The following is a 12,932-nucleotide window of genomic DNA, read 5'->3' as shown; positions in this document are numbered from 1 at the left end:
TAGAGCCACATATAGGTGGCAATTAATGTGAATATTCTACTTAAACTGCAACCAGGCTGGGATGTGAACCAGTTGTAAAACAGCAATCCTAGCTACTGAGGTACTCCACATCCCATAATGCTAAATGTGGGTCTATTTATAATAATATTATTATTAATGATGATAATAATCAGAAGGAGCAAGAGAGCACAATGATTAGTATTGCTCCCCTTATGATGCAGTGTTGTGGGTTTGTCCTCTAGTGGCTCTGGTTTCCCACCTTCATTTCCAAAGTTTGGTGCCTTGGTTAAATTATGATTCCAAATTTGCCCTGTGCAGAGTGACCGGGAAATTAACTAATGTCCTGTCCAGAGTTGGTTCTACAGTTGCGCTTATTGCAACTCTGAACTGAATAAGCAAGTTTGAATGTTATGTTAAACATCTATGCTGCCTTACAACCTCAGTCCTGTTTTCAGGTATCAGGCTGGTCCCTGTTTACATGGTATTAGCAGCTGCATAATTTAAGTTTCTTCCCACATGCCAAAAATAGACTGACTGGATTAAATGTAGACCTGAATGTGTCTTGAGATGGACTACTATTATGTGCATAGTAGGTTCCTTCCATGTGCCATAGTGATGCCAAGACAGACATTGTCACTCCTCAGGTCATTACTGGAATACATGCCTTTCAATAATAAATAGATGTTTAAATAAAACCATAATATCACTTATTTTTATAAGTCTTTCATTGAATCTGTTGTCATATTTCATATGTCGGTTTGGCATTTTTAACCTTAAAATCATAAAGTGTCACATTGGGTGATCTGTTTGGGTATTCTTGTATTGCATCAATCAAAAATCTCTAGTCTCACTTCAGCACTCCTTCATCCAGGTTTGTTCACTGCCTAGAACTCATGATGTCTGCCTTACAACTTCTTTATGCTGTCACCCTCACTTCTCACTTGTTAGTTATTTTGTTCTCTAAGAAAGCTTCTACAGTTTTCTATTTATTTCTCTTAATGGCTACCCATAAACCTCTACCATGTACTTCTCAGTGGTCTTGGGATCTCAAATTATCATGTCCTTTTTGCTGGGATACCATTTTCAAAAATATAAACTTTTTATCTTGAAACCCCAGCCATCAATTTATTCAGTTTACATTTGTACATAGGTTATATCGCAAACTACATTTAAAGAGCTTCATCCCAAATACCCTCTGTAACTTTTGCCTGTATGATGTCCCATCCTTTAAATCCCGGCTGAAGACTCACTACTTCAGTTTAGCATATCCTGACTAGAGCTGCTGATTAACTGTACATACTGCATCTCTGTTGTTAGCACTAAAACATAAGTAACATGATAGTTAGAATTGAATACTAACCCTCACCTATTCTGTTTCTGTTCTCGGTAACCAAATGTGGCAATTGGTTCCACGGCCCACCTGCCAAGTTGTTTGCCTGCCTATGGTAAAGTCATCCCTGATGGAGGATCACAGGAATCATGGGAAAGAGGGGTCCTTTCATCGGAGCAACGTTTCAGCCGTGGAATGGCCAAATGGGGAGGCAGCTTGATGGATGAGGTCTCCAGAACTCTAAAAATATCCAAATCTTATTATGTGATATCATCTACTGTTAAATTCGGCTCCGTACTTCTAAAATTTTAATTATTATGCTGTATTAAGGATTTGTTCTGTTCTGTGTATTGTATTGTATTGACCCCCTTCTTTTGACATCCACTGCACGCCCAACCTACCTGGAAAGGGGTCTCTCTTTGAACTGCCTTTCCCAAGGTTTCTCCCATTTTTCCCTAAAAGGTTTTTTTGGGAGTTTTTCCTTGTCTTCTCAGAGAGTCAAGGCTGGGGGGCTGTCAAGAGGCAGGGCCTGTTAAAGCCCATTGTGGCACTTCCTGTGTGATTTTGGGCTATACAAAAATAAACTGTATTGTATTGTATTGTCCCAGGAACATTTATACACATGTTTTAGTTTTGTCTTCTGGTTAGGACTTTCTGGTTTCTAATTTTCTGCTCTCCTTCTTCAATGCTATTCAGTTCCTGTTCTCCATTGCCACATATTTGTATGCTGTAAAACTTGTCAAGCCTCACTCCTAGATGAAGAGAGACCTGATTATAATGAAAAAACTGTCTACCTTTTATAATTTAATTCTTTTGGAGTTGTCTGCATCACAACTTTACAGTGCATTCAGCATCTCCAGTCATGACTAGGATTTCCAGATTGAAATCTTTAATGAGCAGTGACTAGTGATGCAGTTGTCCTCTTACCTGAATGTAGTGGTGTGGCTCGTTTGCACTGCTGAAGTTCCTGCTGCAGGACATGGGACTGAGTAGGGACACCATTTGAGTCTAATTCAGATATTCATTGCTTCTAGGTCTGTCATGTTGATTTTCTTTAGATTTAATTAATTAAAAAATTATTATAAAAAAGAACACAAACTGCCTAAACAGCATTGTCAAAATTGGCATAAAATTATTGGTTTGCACCAGTCCTCTCTTAGTATCTGTAGTGTATCACAAACAAGTTAAAAAAGAAGGCTGACTTGATTTTGTCAGACAGTAGCCATCTTCTTTTACCTAAATTTCACATGTTGCCATTAGACAGAAGATTTTGGTTCCCTAGGGTAAAGAGTAACAGATTTAAGAACTGTTTTTATTCCCAGCATTATAAGCATTCTAAATTCTAGTAGCTGTAGGGATATGAAATATTATTATGTACTGTAAAAGGTAATTAATCTTATTTGAACAAATCTTGCAAGTTTTTGTACTGATTATAACAATTACTGTCAAATGCTGTGTCTTGGCTTGTTCTCTAGAATCTCTGTAACAGGGTCTCATGAATTTTGCAGTTTCCTGTGTCAGACAAATTTCCCTCTGAGAAAGTCTACTTAACCTAATCTAATCACCCATTCTTATATAAACATTTAGGTTTGTTTGTTCAAAGATCACTTTTAATGCTTATACCTTCCATCCATCCATTTTCCAGCCCGCTGAATTCAAATATAGGGTCACGGGTTCTGCTGGAGCAAATCCCAGCAAACGCAGGGCGCCAACCCACCACAGGTCACACACACACCAAGCACACACTAGGGACAATTTAGAATTGCCAATCCACCTAACCTGCATGTCTTTGGAAAGTGGGAGAAAACCAGAGCACCCGGAGGAAACCCACGCAGACACGGGGAGAACATGCAAACTCCATGCAGGGAGGACCAGGGAAGCGAACCCAGGTCTCTTCATAGCAAGGCAGCAGTGCTACCACTGCGCCACCGCTTATACCTTGAAAGCCACATTTTAAGCCACACCTTAAGAATAAAAAATATTATTGATTATTACATATCCTTATATCTCTTGATACTAGGATTGGTTCTGGATGTCCTTAATCTTGACCAGGAAACAGTAGGTGTGCAAAGTAGTTATGGGAAGGTTATTATATAATGTGAAATCATCCACTTTTGCTCTAATAATAATAATAATAATAATAATAATAACAGTAGTAGTATTGTTATTATTGTTGCCATCATCATTATTAGTAATCATCATAATCATTATTTTGCAAAGACTATTGTGTACTTCATCTTCCAATTTTTTCACAAATACCAGTACCTCAAGTACTTTGTGACACCCGAAACGGTTTACTCCACACTGAAGCTATCCTTCCAAGAGCCATATCAGAAGCCTCGTCTGCCAGCTTTATTGAAAATGCAAAAGACACAATAATCCAAAACATATCCTTCCCAACCTGAAAGACAAAGAACATGGAGTTTCTTCAAGCTACAGTTAAGAATAATTCCTAATTATTAAGTGCACTGACAATGTGGAATGTAACCCAATGGAAACCAGTATTTTAGAAAAGACTGATTTTATTTTACATATCTACAGTAAATAGAATCTAGATCTAATCTAGAATAAACACCCTATCATTTTGTTGAAGCAGATTTTTTGCTGATCGCAAATGTAATGAAAGAGTGGGATAAATTAGCATCTGGACAAGTAAATGAATTGAAGGGTTTATTCAAATTGTAAACTATGATATTCTAACACGGCTCCCTTATGGTTCCATAACATACATTCAATATGGATGAATGCCTATTAACACCCATTTGGCTAATTGTCACCTTCACTGCATTTTCAACCACACATTGCTATGATTCCGTAACTATGTGTCTTTCTTATTTCCTCAATATGTGCTGTAGAGCTTTAGTAGGCTGCACAACAATTAGGTACTCTAACATCCTTTTTATGTCCCCATTGTCTTATTAATTCTAGGAAAAGATTCTTTAACCATAGTCAGTCAATAACAAGCCATAAGCATAGCGTGACTCATAGGAAAGGATGCTTTAAGTTATTACAAATAAGTTGGATTTACTGAATGTCAGGAAAAATGTAAGAAGCTGTTACCTCTTAACCTAAAATGGAAAAAGATGATTAAACATTTGCTTACTTATAAGTGGTAAGACTTGTATGGTTTGCTATCTGAAGGATCAGATTAATCTCTTTTTAGTTATGTCCTAGCTCCTTATGCTATTTGTATTTTATGTCATATCAGGTCATTTTCTAACCTGGTTAATTCAGCTCATGGTCTCATGGGGTGCTGGAGGCTATCCCAGCTAGCACCGAGTGGGGGACAGCGCACCAGTTCATTTAATTCCCACATAGACCTCCATACACCAAACATACCTTAGCACATTAGGGCTGGTTTAGCACTGTCAGTTCACCCATCCTGCACATTTTTGGACATTGTGGGGTAAACCCCCACAGACACATGGAGAATATGCAAAATCCACGCAGAAACCTGGCTTTCTTACTGCGAGGTTGAAGTGCTAAAACTGTGCCACTATTCTGCCCTAACATACTGTATATAAATTTGATAAATTTAGTCTACATTTCTTCTGAAACTTTCTCATAGGTTTGCATTGCTTTATTTTCCCTTTTTTACCTATTGCCATAAAACCTATGAATCATAAGCAAATGATGCTAAACTAAAATATTATTATGGTCCTTCTAAAGGTAGGGTATCTGGTTTTGTGTTAAGTACAAACAATTATGGTCTGGTAATAGTACAAATATTTTCTGAGCCCATTTCTTTTTTATAGGGATAGAGTTTAGACTGCAAGGCAAAAAACAAAGATGGAGGCCAGTCAATTCAAAGCCATGCCTGCTTGTACATTGATACACAGTCACAACCACTCATTGTACAGTTGCCTATTAAACTAACTTGAAGGTCTTTAGGATATGGAAATAAATCATAATAACTCAACACATACATGGGAATAACAAGCAAACTCTACATAGAGAGTGACAAAGTTAGGATTTCATCCCGGAATTATGAAGCTAAAATGTTCTCCATTGTGCCATTCACTACAAATATTCACATTCAAATGTAGTCAATTACTCAGCTGACCCAAGTTTAATTTTGATCAGAACTGTATATTTCTTGCAAAGTGAAAATTATTAAAAAGGAACCAAAACCAAAATGTTTCTCTTGATTAGAGTCATTTACTGCATGGAAACACTGAGTGGACATATTTCTGTTGTAGGTAATGAACTCACATATAATGGTTCACAGCCTCATTTCATACAGTACACAGGGCCAGGATTTTCATCATAGTTAAAAATTATTAAGTAAATATTTGTTAAAACAAAAATTAGTTACTTTCAACGTAACTCTTTAAAAAAGAATTTTGCAGCTGGTATGTACTCGATTTTGGAGCCAGAAGGAAGAAGGCAAAGTTGGCAGAAGATTAAAAGGAACTGTTAAAAAATGAGCAAAGAAGAGAATAGATTTTTATAGAGAAAAATATTCAGGTCAATGTAGCACTGCATGAAAACTGAAATATTTTCACAAGTTTGCTTAACAATCACCAATGATCATTTTATTTACCCAAAGGTATCAAATGGCATTCCACCTAAGGTTGGGTCCCATGCTGCAGACATAGATGTGGTAGATGGGTGCTGGCCCCCTTGACCCTGGATTAAGGATCATTGATGATGGATATTAAATATATGCTACCACCATTTTTTTAAATAATCACATAAAACAAAGTGTTTGTCTTTTGTTTCCTAAATTAAAGAAAGACTCCTTGAAAAAGAGCACCTTCCGACTATCAGTATTTGGTTTAACCCGCAAAGATTTTAATGACTATCATCCAATTCACCCAAACATATACTCATAATCAATTATTTTAGAATTGTTATTTTTATGTTAATTTCTGAATTTAAGATCTAATTCTGTAAGAAAAAAGTCCAAATGATAATTATTAACCATTGTGTCTGGGCAAAAACAATGGTTTTGATGATCATTGGGTCCTGCCCTTGCTCTGCTCAAATCAGACAGCCTATTTACAGTGTTCACTTTGCTATTTTGCCTTAGTCTTACCTCTAGTTTAGTGGCATTAATTAATGATTACTTTTATCACAAATAACAAGTGGGTTCATAAACTTTAATAAATGTTATTAATATTATGGAAATATTAATTACTCAAGAAGTCTATAATGTACATTTTATATATTAATATTTTTATTTATGTAACTGACCTTTATTTTACTACCAAATAACATTAAAGTATACACTTAATAATAATACAGCATTTAATTATTTCTCTTAATCAGTATTATCATCCATATATCTTCCTATTCACATCATTGCCCATAGCCTAGCTTCTGGAGTAGCTTCTGGAATCTTGCAGGAACCACCCATGGCTGGGGCACAAAGTCCATTACAGGTCCACTCACACACACCCCCACATTCATATGGGTCCAATCTAGAGTTGCCAGTCAATCTAATACACACAAAACTGGGTACTATTAACCAGGAAACAAAATATCTTATTTGGAATAAGCCAAGAGAGAAGTAACAGTTAAGAGAGGGCTCATTAGGCAAAATGAACAAGTAAAAATTGTTTGTCAGAGGAAAAAACACTTGTCAAAATTCTAAATAAATAAACAATGCCAGAAAGTCAAGAAAACATCCAAGAAATATTTTGGTACATAATTATGTCAAAATCACCATAGCTTTTAGGTTTAATCCAAAAGCTTGGATGCAGAATATTGTATTCCACCATCTTAAATAGGTGGGCCATGTTGACATTATTTGTCCTGTGACTGGCAACGGGGTGCAGTTGCTATAAACAATATGACCACTACTCACAAGAAAGGTGTTGAAATAATACTAATAAAGTCACGTTAAAATGTATTAAACTTGTCCAGAGCTGATTTTGGTGACAAAATAATTATGAAAATTTAACAGTTAGCTCCCCATACAAGAATTAAAAATGTATGCATATAGCTCTGCACTGCGATCGACTGGTGTAACTTCCAGGATTTTTCAATCCCTTGCACCTATTGTTTCTAAAACAAACATTGTATTATATTTTTAATAACCAATATTTACATTTATTTTAATACATGGCAAATGCATGATATTACATTTAACTGTGAAAATGAATAATGGCATATGAGAAGATTTGAGGGCATGGCTCTGAGCCAAGAATCTCTAATGTATTATGAATCAGCTGTCAAATGTACTGTATAAACACTTATAAAAATGACAGGAAATGAGTGTTTTTAATTTTATTAAAAACATTTCCTTGTGAGCTCTTTCAAAAAACTCATTGTTTCAAAACACCAGATTTTTCAATGAATTATTCAGTCAGGAATACAATTGTATGATACATTATGGACTACAATAAAACAGAGAACCAGGCATGTTTAATCAGGAAAAGTACCACAAACGTAGGTTGAGCTTATAATGCAGGTATACAGGCAATGAAGAAAAATCTGGGCATACAATAGTTATCCACCACTATACAGATAATCAAAGTGAGCTAGTAAGTCATACCTCCCCTAATACTATCAACACCATGCCAACATAAGCTTATTCAAAGGGGCTGAGATAGCCATTATTGTGAAAACTCCCACAAACACAGTATACCTGATATCACGTGACACACAAGCTAATGTGGCTTGATATAAATGAAAATTGCTCCACTTCATTTTTGTCCAAAGCATAATAATGTAGCAAAAGACTTACTGCTTTTACCTGTAATATTATTAACAACAATCTCAGCCTGTAGGACAAAACTAAATACTTACTGTTACTCTAATGTGATTTTATAGCTGGTTCCAGAACAGCAGAAGACTCATTATGCCTCTTTGGGAGCACCTTGTTTCTCCCCCTAGATCTACAGCATTACCACCAAAAACCCTGAACTAGGTTTTTAGATACATAGATATAGATAGAGATAGATAGAGATAGACACATAGATATAGATAGAGATAGATAGAGATAGATACATAGATAGATAGAGATAGATAGATAGATAGATAGATAGATACTTTATTTGTCCCCAATAACTGATCTATCAATCAATCTGCTACCTCATACTAAGGAGATTATAGGTTCATATCTCAGTTCTCCCTGAGTGGTAGTGCTTTAAGTAAGGAGAACTGTAAAGAATTATGGTTTTATAAACTTTTTAATATATGTTATTAAGGTTTATGGAAGTATTAATGACTCAATAAATTCTATATAATGTACATATACATATATATACACACACACATACATATATATGTATATGTATATATTTATATTTCTATGTTTGTATTTACTTTACTACCACATAACATTAAAGTATACCCTTAATAATAATACTTCATTGTATTAATTCTCTTAATTAGTATTATCATCCATACATTTTCTAATCTGCCTATTCACTTCACGGCCAATAGCCTAGCTTCTGGAGTAACTTCTGAAGTCTTGTAGGAACCAACAATGGCTGGAGTACAAAGTCCAACACAGGGTCCAGACAGACAGACAGACAGACAGATAGACAGATAGATTCTAAGCATAGTATGTTACTGGAAAGTAGCACGTTTAAAACCTACTTAAGGGGTTACTTTGGGGGCAGCTAGTTCTGGGATCAGGGCACTCTAAACATTAAGAGCATATTCAAATACAATTTGTCATGGTAGCACTAACAGTCTACTGTTCTCCTCATTCTACTGGTACAAATTAAAGTGCTTAGTGCACACATCTATTCTATTTTCAAACTCTTTGCTACAGTTATTATTTAGGACTGGAGCAGTTCTCTTTTGACTCAAATTAATTAACAACTTGGCTTTCATGGTCTCACAATCTTATAATGTGTCATAGAGGACCATTGAGTGAGAGTGTATCTCAGGCAATAATAATCATTTAAGGTGAAAGATTCCTTGCAGGCATCTACAACGAGCCTCTTTCTCTCTATATACACTGTATATATGTCCAAGACAATCAATAAAAGAGTAAGGCATACCAGCCCTTTGGCATCTCCATTGTACCCACATTGACTCTATGAGTGACACTTAAATTAACAGCATGGATTCTTCCATTGAAATATGTCATTGTTGGGCTTCCCTTCTCTCCCATGCACTTTTTGGACCAACCCCTCTGTCCCTGGCATCTTGTAATTCATTCAAAAAGCTACAATATCAAAACATTTTCTTTTTCTGAACCCGCTGTTTTCATTTTACAGTGCTGAAACCTATCCTGGATGCACTGGGTGCAAAGCAAATGAGCTGGACATGGCACCAGTACCTCACGGGGTGACTGAATTCACACTTACTCAATTTAAAGATAACAGTGCTAGGAAACTAGAGTAGCTGGAGATATGGGTAGATCAGGCAAACTCTTCACATATAGAGACCAGGACAAGAACTAAAATGTATTTTAGTAAAAAGAAGTTATTAATATCCCTGAAGCATTGGATAGTAAGTCAGTTAGCCAGGAATTAATCTTACCATTTTCTCTATACTGTTGTTCTTATACTATTTAATATAAGCTTTACACAGCAATACATTCTTAAACACACTCAAGCCATGTTAAGATCACAGAAGGGCAGAGCCTTTTCTGGGAGCATCAGGCAAAAGGTAGAAAACAGTTCTGGACACATACACCCATACTCACACATTGCCAGCTCTTAATGAACAACATAACACATATATTTGGGATGTGGAAGCATTATCAGAGTACCTGGTGGAAAATCCATGTAGATTCATAAAGATTTTGAAAACATCATGAGATTTGAGCCCAGGACATTGCATTCAGGAAACAGCAATCCCAAGCACTTCACCACTGTGCCTCCATAAGTAGTTTATATTAACTGTAACTTGTATGAATGTAAAACTCATATGTCTCATCCATGCATCAGATATGTGATCCAGAATTGACCATTATATGGTTGTAAGGCGCTTGATCACTTAGCACAAGACAGAAAGCAACATCAAATAGGATAACAGGCAATCTCAAAAAATATAATCATCTACAATAGATTAATACAGAATTACTAATCAATGCAATTTCTTAGAACAACCTCCCAAAAGCACAGAGAAAATGTCAATGCCTGGGACTGGATCCTGTAAGGCAGAAACAATAATCAGTACACCATTATCCTGTCCTTCATATACAGTAATATATAATGACTAATTATTTTAAATAAAGAACTCAGTTATTCTTTTCATAAGCATGTCTGAATGCAAATTGTACATTTAGAATTAACTGGAAAACCTATAAGTGATAGGGGCAAAAAATCAGTGATCAGGTGTTAAATTAAAATATCATCCATCATGTTAAAACGTTCTGTATTGCTGCTTCAAAAACACACTTTTGAAAAATATCAAAATATCCAAAGGTTGTGATAGGCTGGTCCACCATCCTACCTTGCGGATAATGTAGCCAGGACAGGCTCCAGGCCCTTTTATCATATAATTGGATTAAGCAGGTTTGAGAATGTCACATATTCTTGAAAGAAGCAATTAAACAACCATGCATTCTTCCATTAGCCGAACCTATGTAATCCAGTTTTAGGGTTGTAAAGAGCTACAGACCTCCATGGCAAACACTTCAGACAAAGTGTGTCAGCCTTGGATGGGATGTTAGTCATTCAGAGGGTACACTAATACAAACATCTACACCCAGTCAAATGAGACAGATTTTTGGAATTTGGAGTAAAATCAGAGTGTCAAGACAAAGGCAGTAAATCAGTAATTTAGGTTGTAAGGTGGAGACATGTGAAAATTTGAGATGCCTCCTTCTGAAACAAGAGGTAAATATCAATACATATTAGGAAAACAGACAGTTTAGTGATAGATAGATAGATAGATAGATAGATAGATAGATAGATAGATAGATAGATAGATAGATAGATAGATAGATAGATAGATAGATAGATAGATAGATAGATTTTGATGTCTTTGTTACCTGTACTTAATCAATTACAGAGCATAAGTAACACAAATATCTTTCTGAATTTGGAAGTCTTAATTGAATATCATATATTTTTTTTTATACTTTCTTACAGGTAAGTGCATTTCTTCAAAAATTTAAAATCTAATTTTTTCAGGATTCGTTTGTTTTCAGGGAACTCGCAAATCTCTGCTTATTCATTCTTTCATTCATTCATTCATTCATTCACAAGGCAAAAGCTTGTATGTTGTTATAAGTGTTTACAGTATTAATTTACTGTACCATAGGCGCTCTATTTAGAATGCAACTCGGTAATAAATCTTGAAATAATGAATACTGATTTGAGTTTCAGATAGGAAGGATTCATAATCGGGACTCTGTGCATGAGTTCTGCCCGCTAACGCAGTGGGATGCTGTCAATGCAAGTCACTGTGCACGCGCCACTCACTCTGAGATTCTTTCTCTCCCCCAAAATCGCTGCTCGGCTCAGTGGGATTCTGGTACGTCCAACTCCGCACGTAGGTGTCCGCTGCCAGGGGTCTGCCCTTTTAAACTGTGCTGGCGCCACGGATACGTCTCTATACTCACTTTAGTGTAGCAAATTCTACTTGGTGTAGGTGTACAGTGTAACTTTGGGAATTAGATACAATAATTTCTTTAAAAATTAAAAGCATTTACAGAAAGGATGACTTGGCAAAGGCCATGAATGAAATAGGACCAGACTTTAGACTAAGATTGCAATTTATACAAACCATCGATAAGATAAAATAAAACGGACGAAAAGCCGGTCTCATTTGCTTGACTTCTTTCTTTCCTCCTAGCCTCCTGCAGTTTTCAAAATCGCCGCTGTGCTAATGCAGTGACACGGCGGCAGCAATCCCATGAAGATACTGCCGTCCCCGTCTCTCTCTCTTCTTTTCCGTCTCTCTCTCTTTCTCTCTGTCGTTAAGCCATTTATCGATACATGGGTGTCAATAACGTATTAGCAATGACAAGCCTTACCTGAGCTGTGAACAGCGACTCGGGCTTTCCTGGCTGCTAGCGACTCGTTTTGGTCAATCTCATAGGCGGACGCGAGCAATGCGAAAAGGATGAGTATTCCTGTCTTCTGCAGCATTGTCTGTAAAGCTTGACGAAGTTATTGCTTTTTTGGGAGGGAGTGTGGGTCGTCCTCTGTCTTTTTTTCGGACGGAGTCTTTCTCTCCTTTAATATGAGTGAGGCCGGCTTTCCAGATGCTACCAATGTAATCGACGAAGCCCCTCGTTTCTCTTCCATGGCTACGAGCGTCGCACGTACAGTTTATATAGGCGCTTCTTATCTCGCTGCTAATCGGAGTGCCGGGCCGCAGACCAATCACCGCGCTGCGCTTCTCAGCTGTCCATTCACAAAGTTGGGGGCAACGTCTCATTCAGGGAATAGTTTCCACTAAATGACGTTTCATCGTGACATCGACCATTTTGGAAAGTTAATGTTTATCGCAATCTTCACACATTATCCGTATGTATATTTCATTTCAGGAAATATTTTATGAGAATAGAAAAAATATGCTATATACAAAATATTCATCACAAAGACACCTGTTTTATCATGTATTTTGATCTTGAAATAATTTCTATTTCCAAGCACAACTGTCCGTTATTCTTGCCATGTTTAACTCTTTCCAAGTGATTTTTAGATTTAAATTATTATTTTTTAGTGAGTAGCGGGAATGGATG

The 12,932-nt window shown here is 36.4% G+C and overlaps 1 protein-coding gene across 1 annotated transcript in view; it reads right to left on the bottom strand.

The window, feature by feature from the left end:
- stc1 (stanniocalcin 1) overlaps positions 1–12,516 on the bottom strand; it is a 31,803-nt gene extending 19,287 nt beyond the window's left edge. The window contains exon 1 of the mRNA XM_039769594.1: positions 12,219–12,516. Coding sequence (XP_039625528.1) covers positions 12,219–12,333 — 115 coding nt within the window. The 5' untranslated portion in view covers positions 12,334–12,516. The remainder of the gene's footprint in view (positions 1–12,218) is intronic.
- Positions 12,517–12,932: the final 416 nt, after the last annotated feature.

Source organism: Polypterus senegalus, chromosome 11 (genome assembly GCF_016835505.1).
Source record: "Polypterus senegalus isolate Bchr_013 chromosome 11, ASM1683550v1, whole genome shotgun sequence".
Lineage (NCBI taxonomy): Eukaryota > Metazoa > Chordata > Cladistia > Polypteriformes > Polypteridae > Polypterus > Polypterus senegalus.
This window is presented reverse-complemented; position numbering and strand designations above follow the sequence as displayed.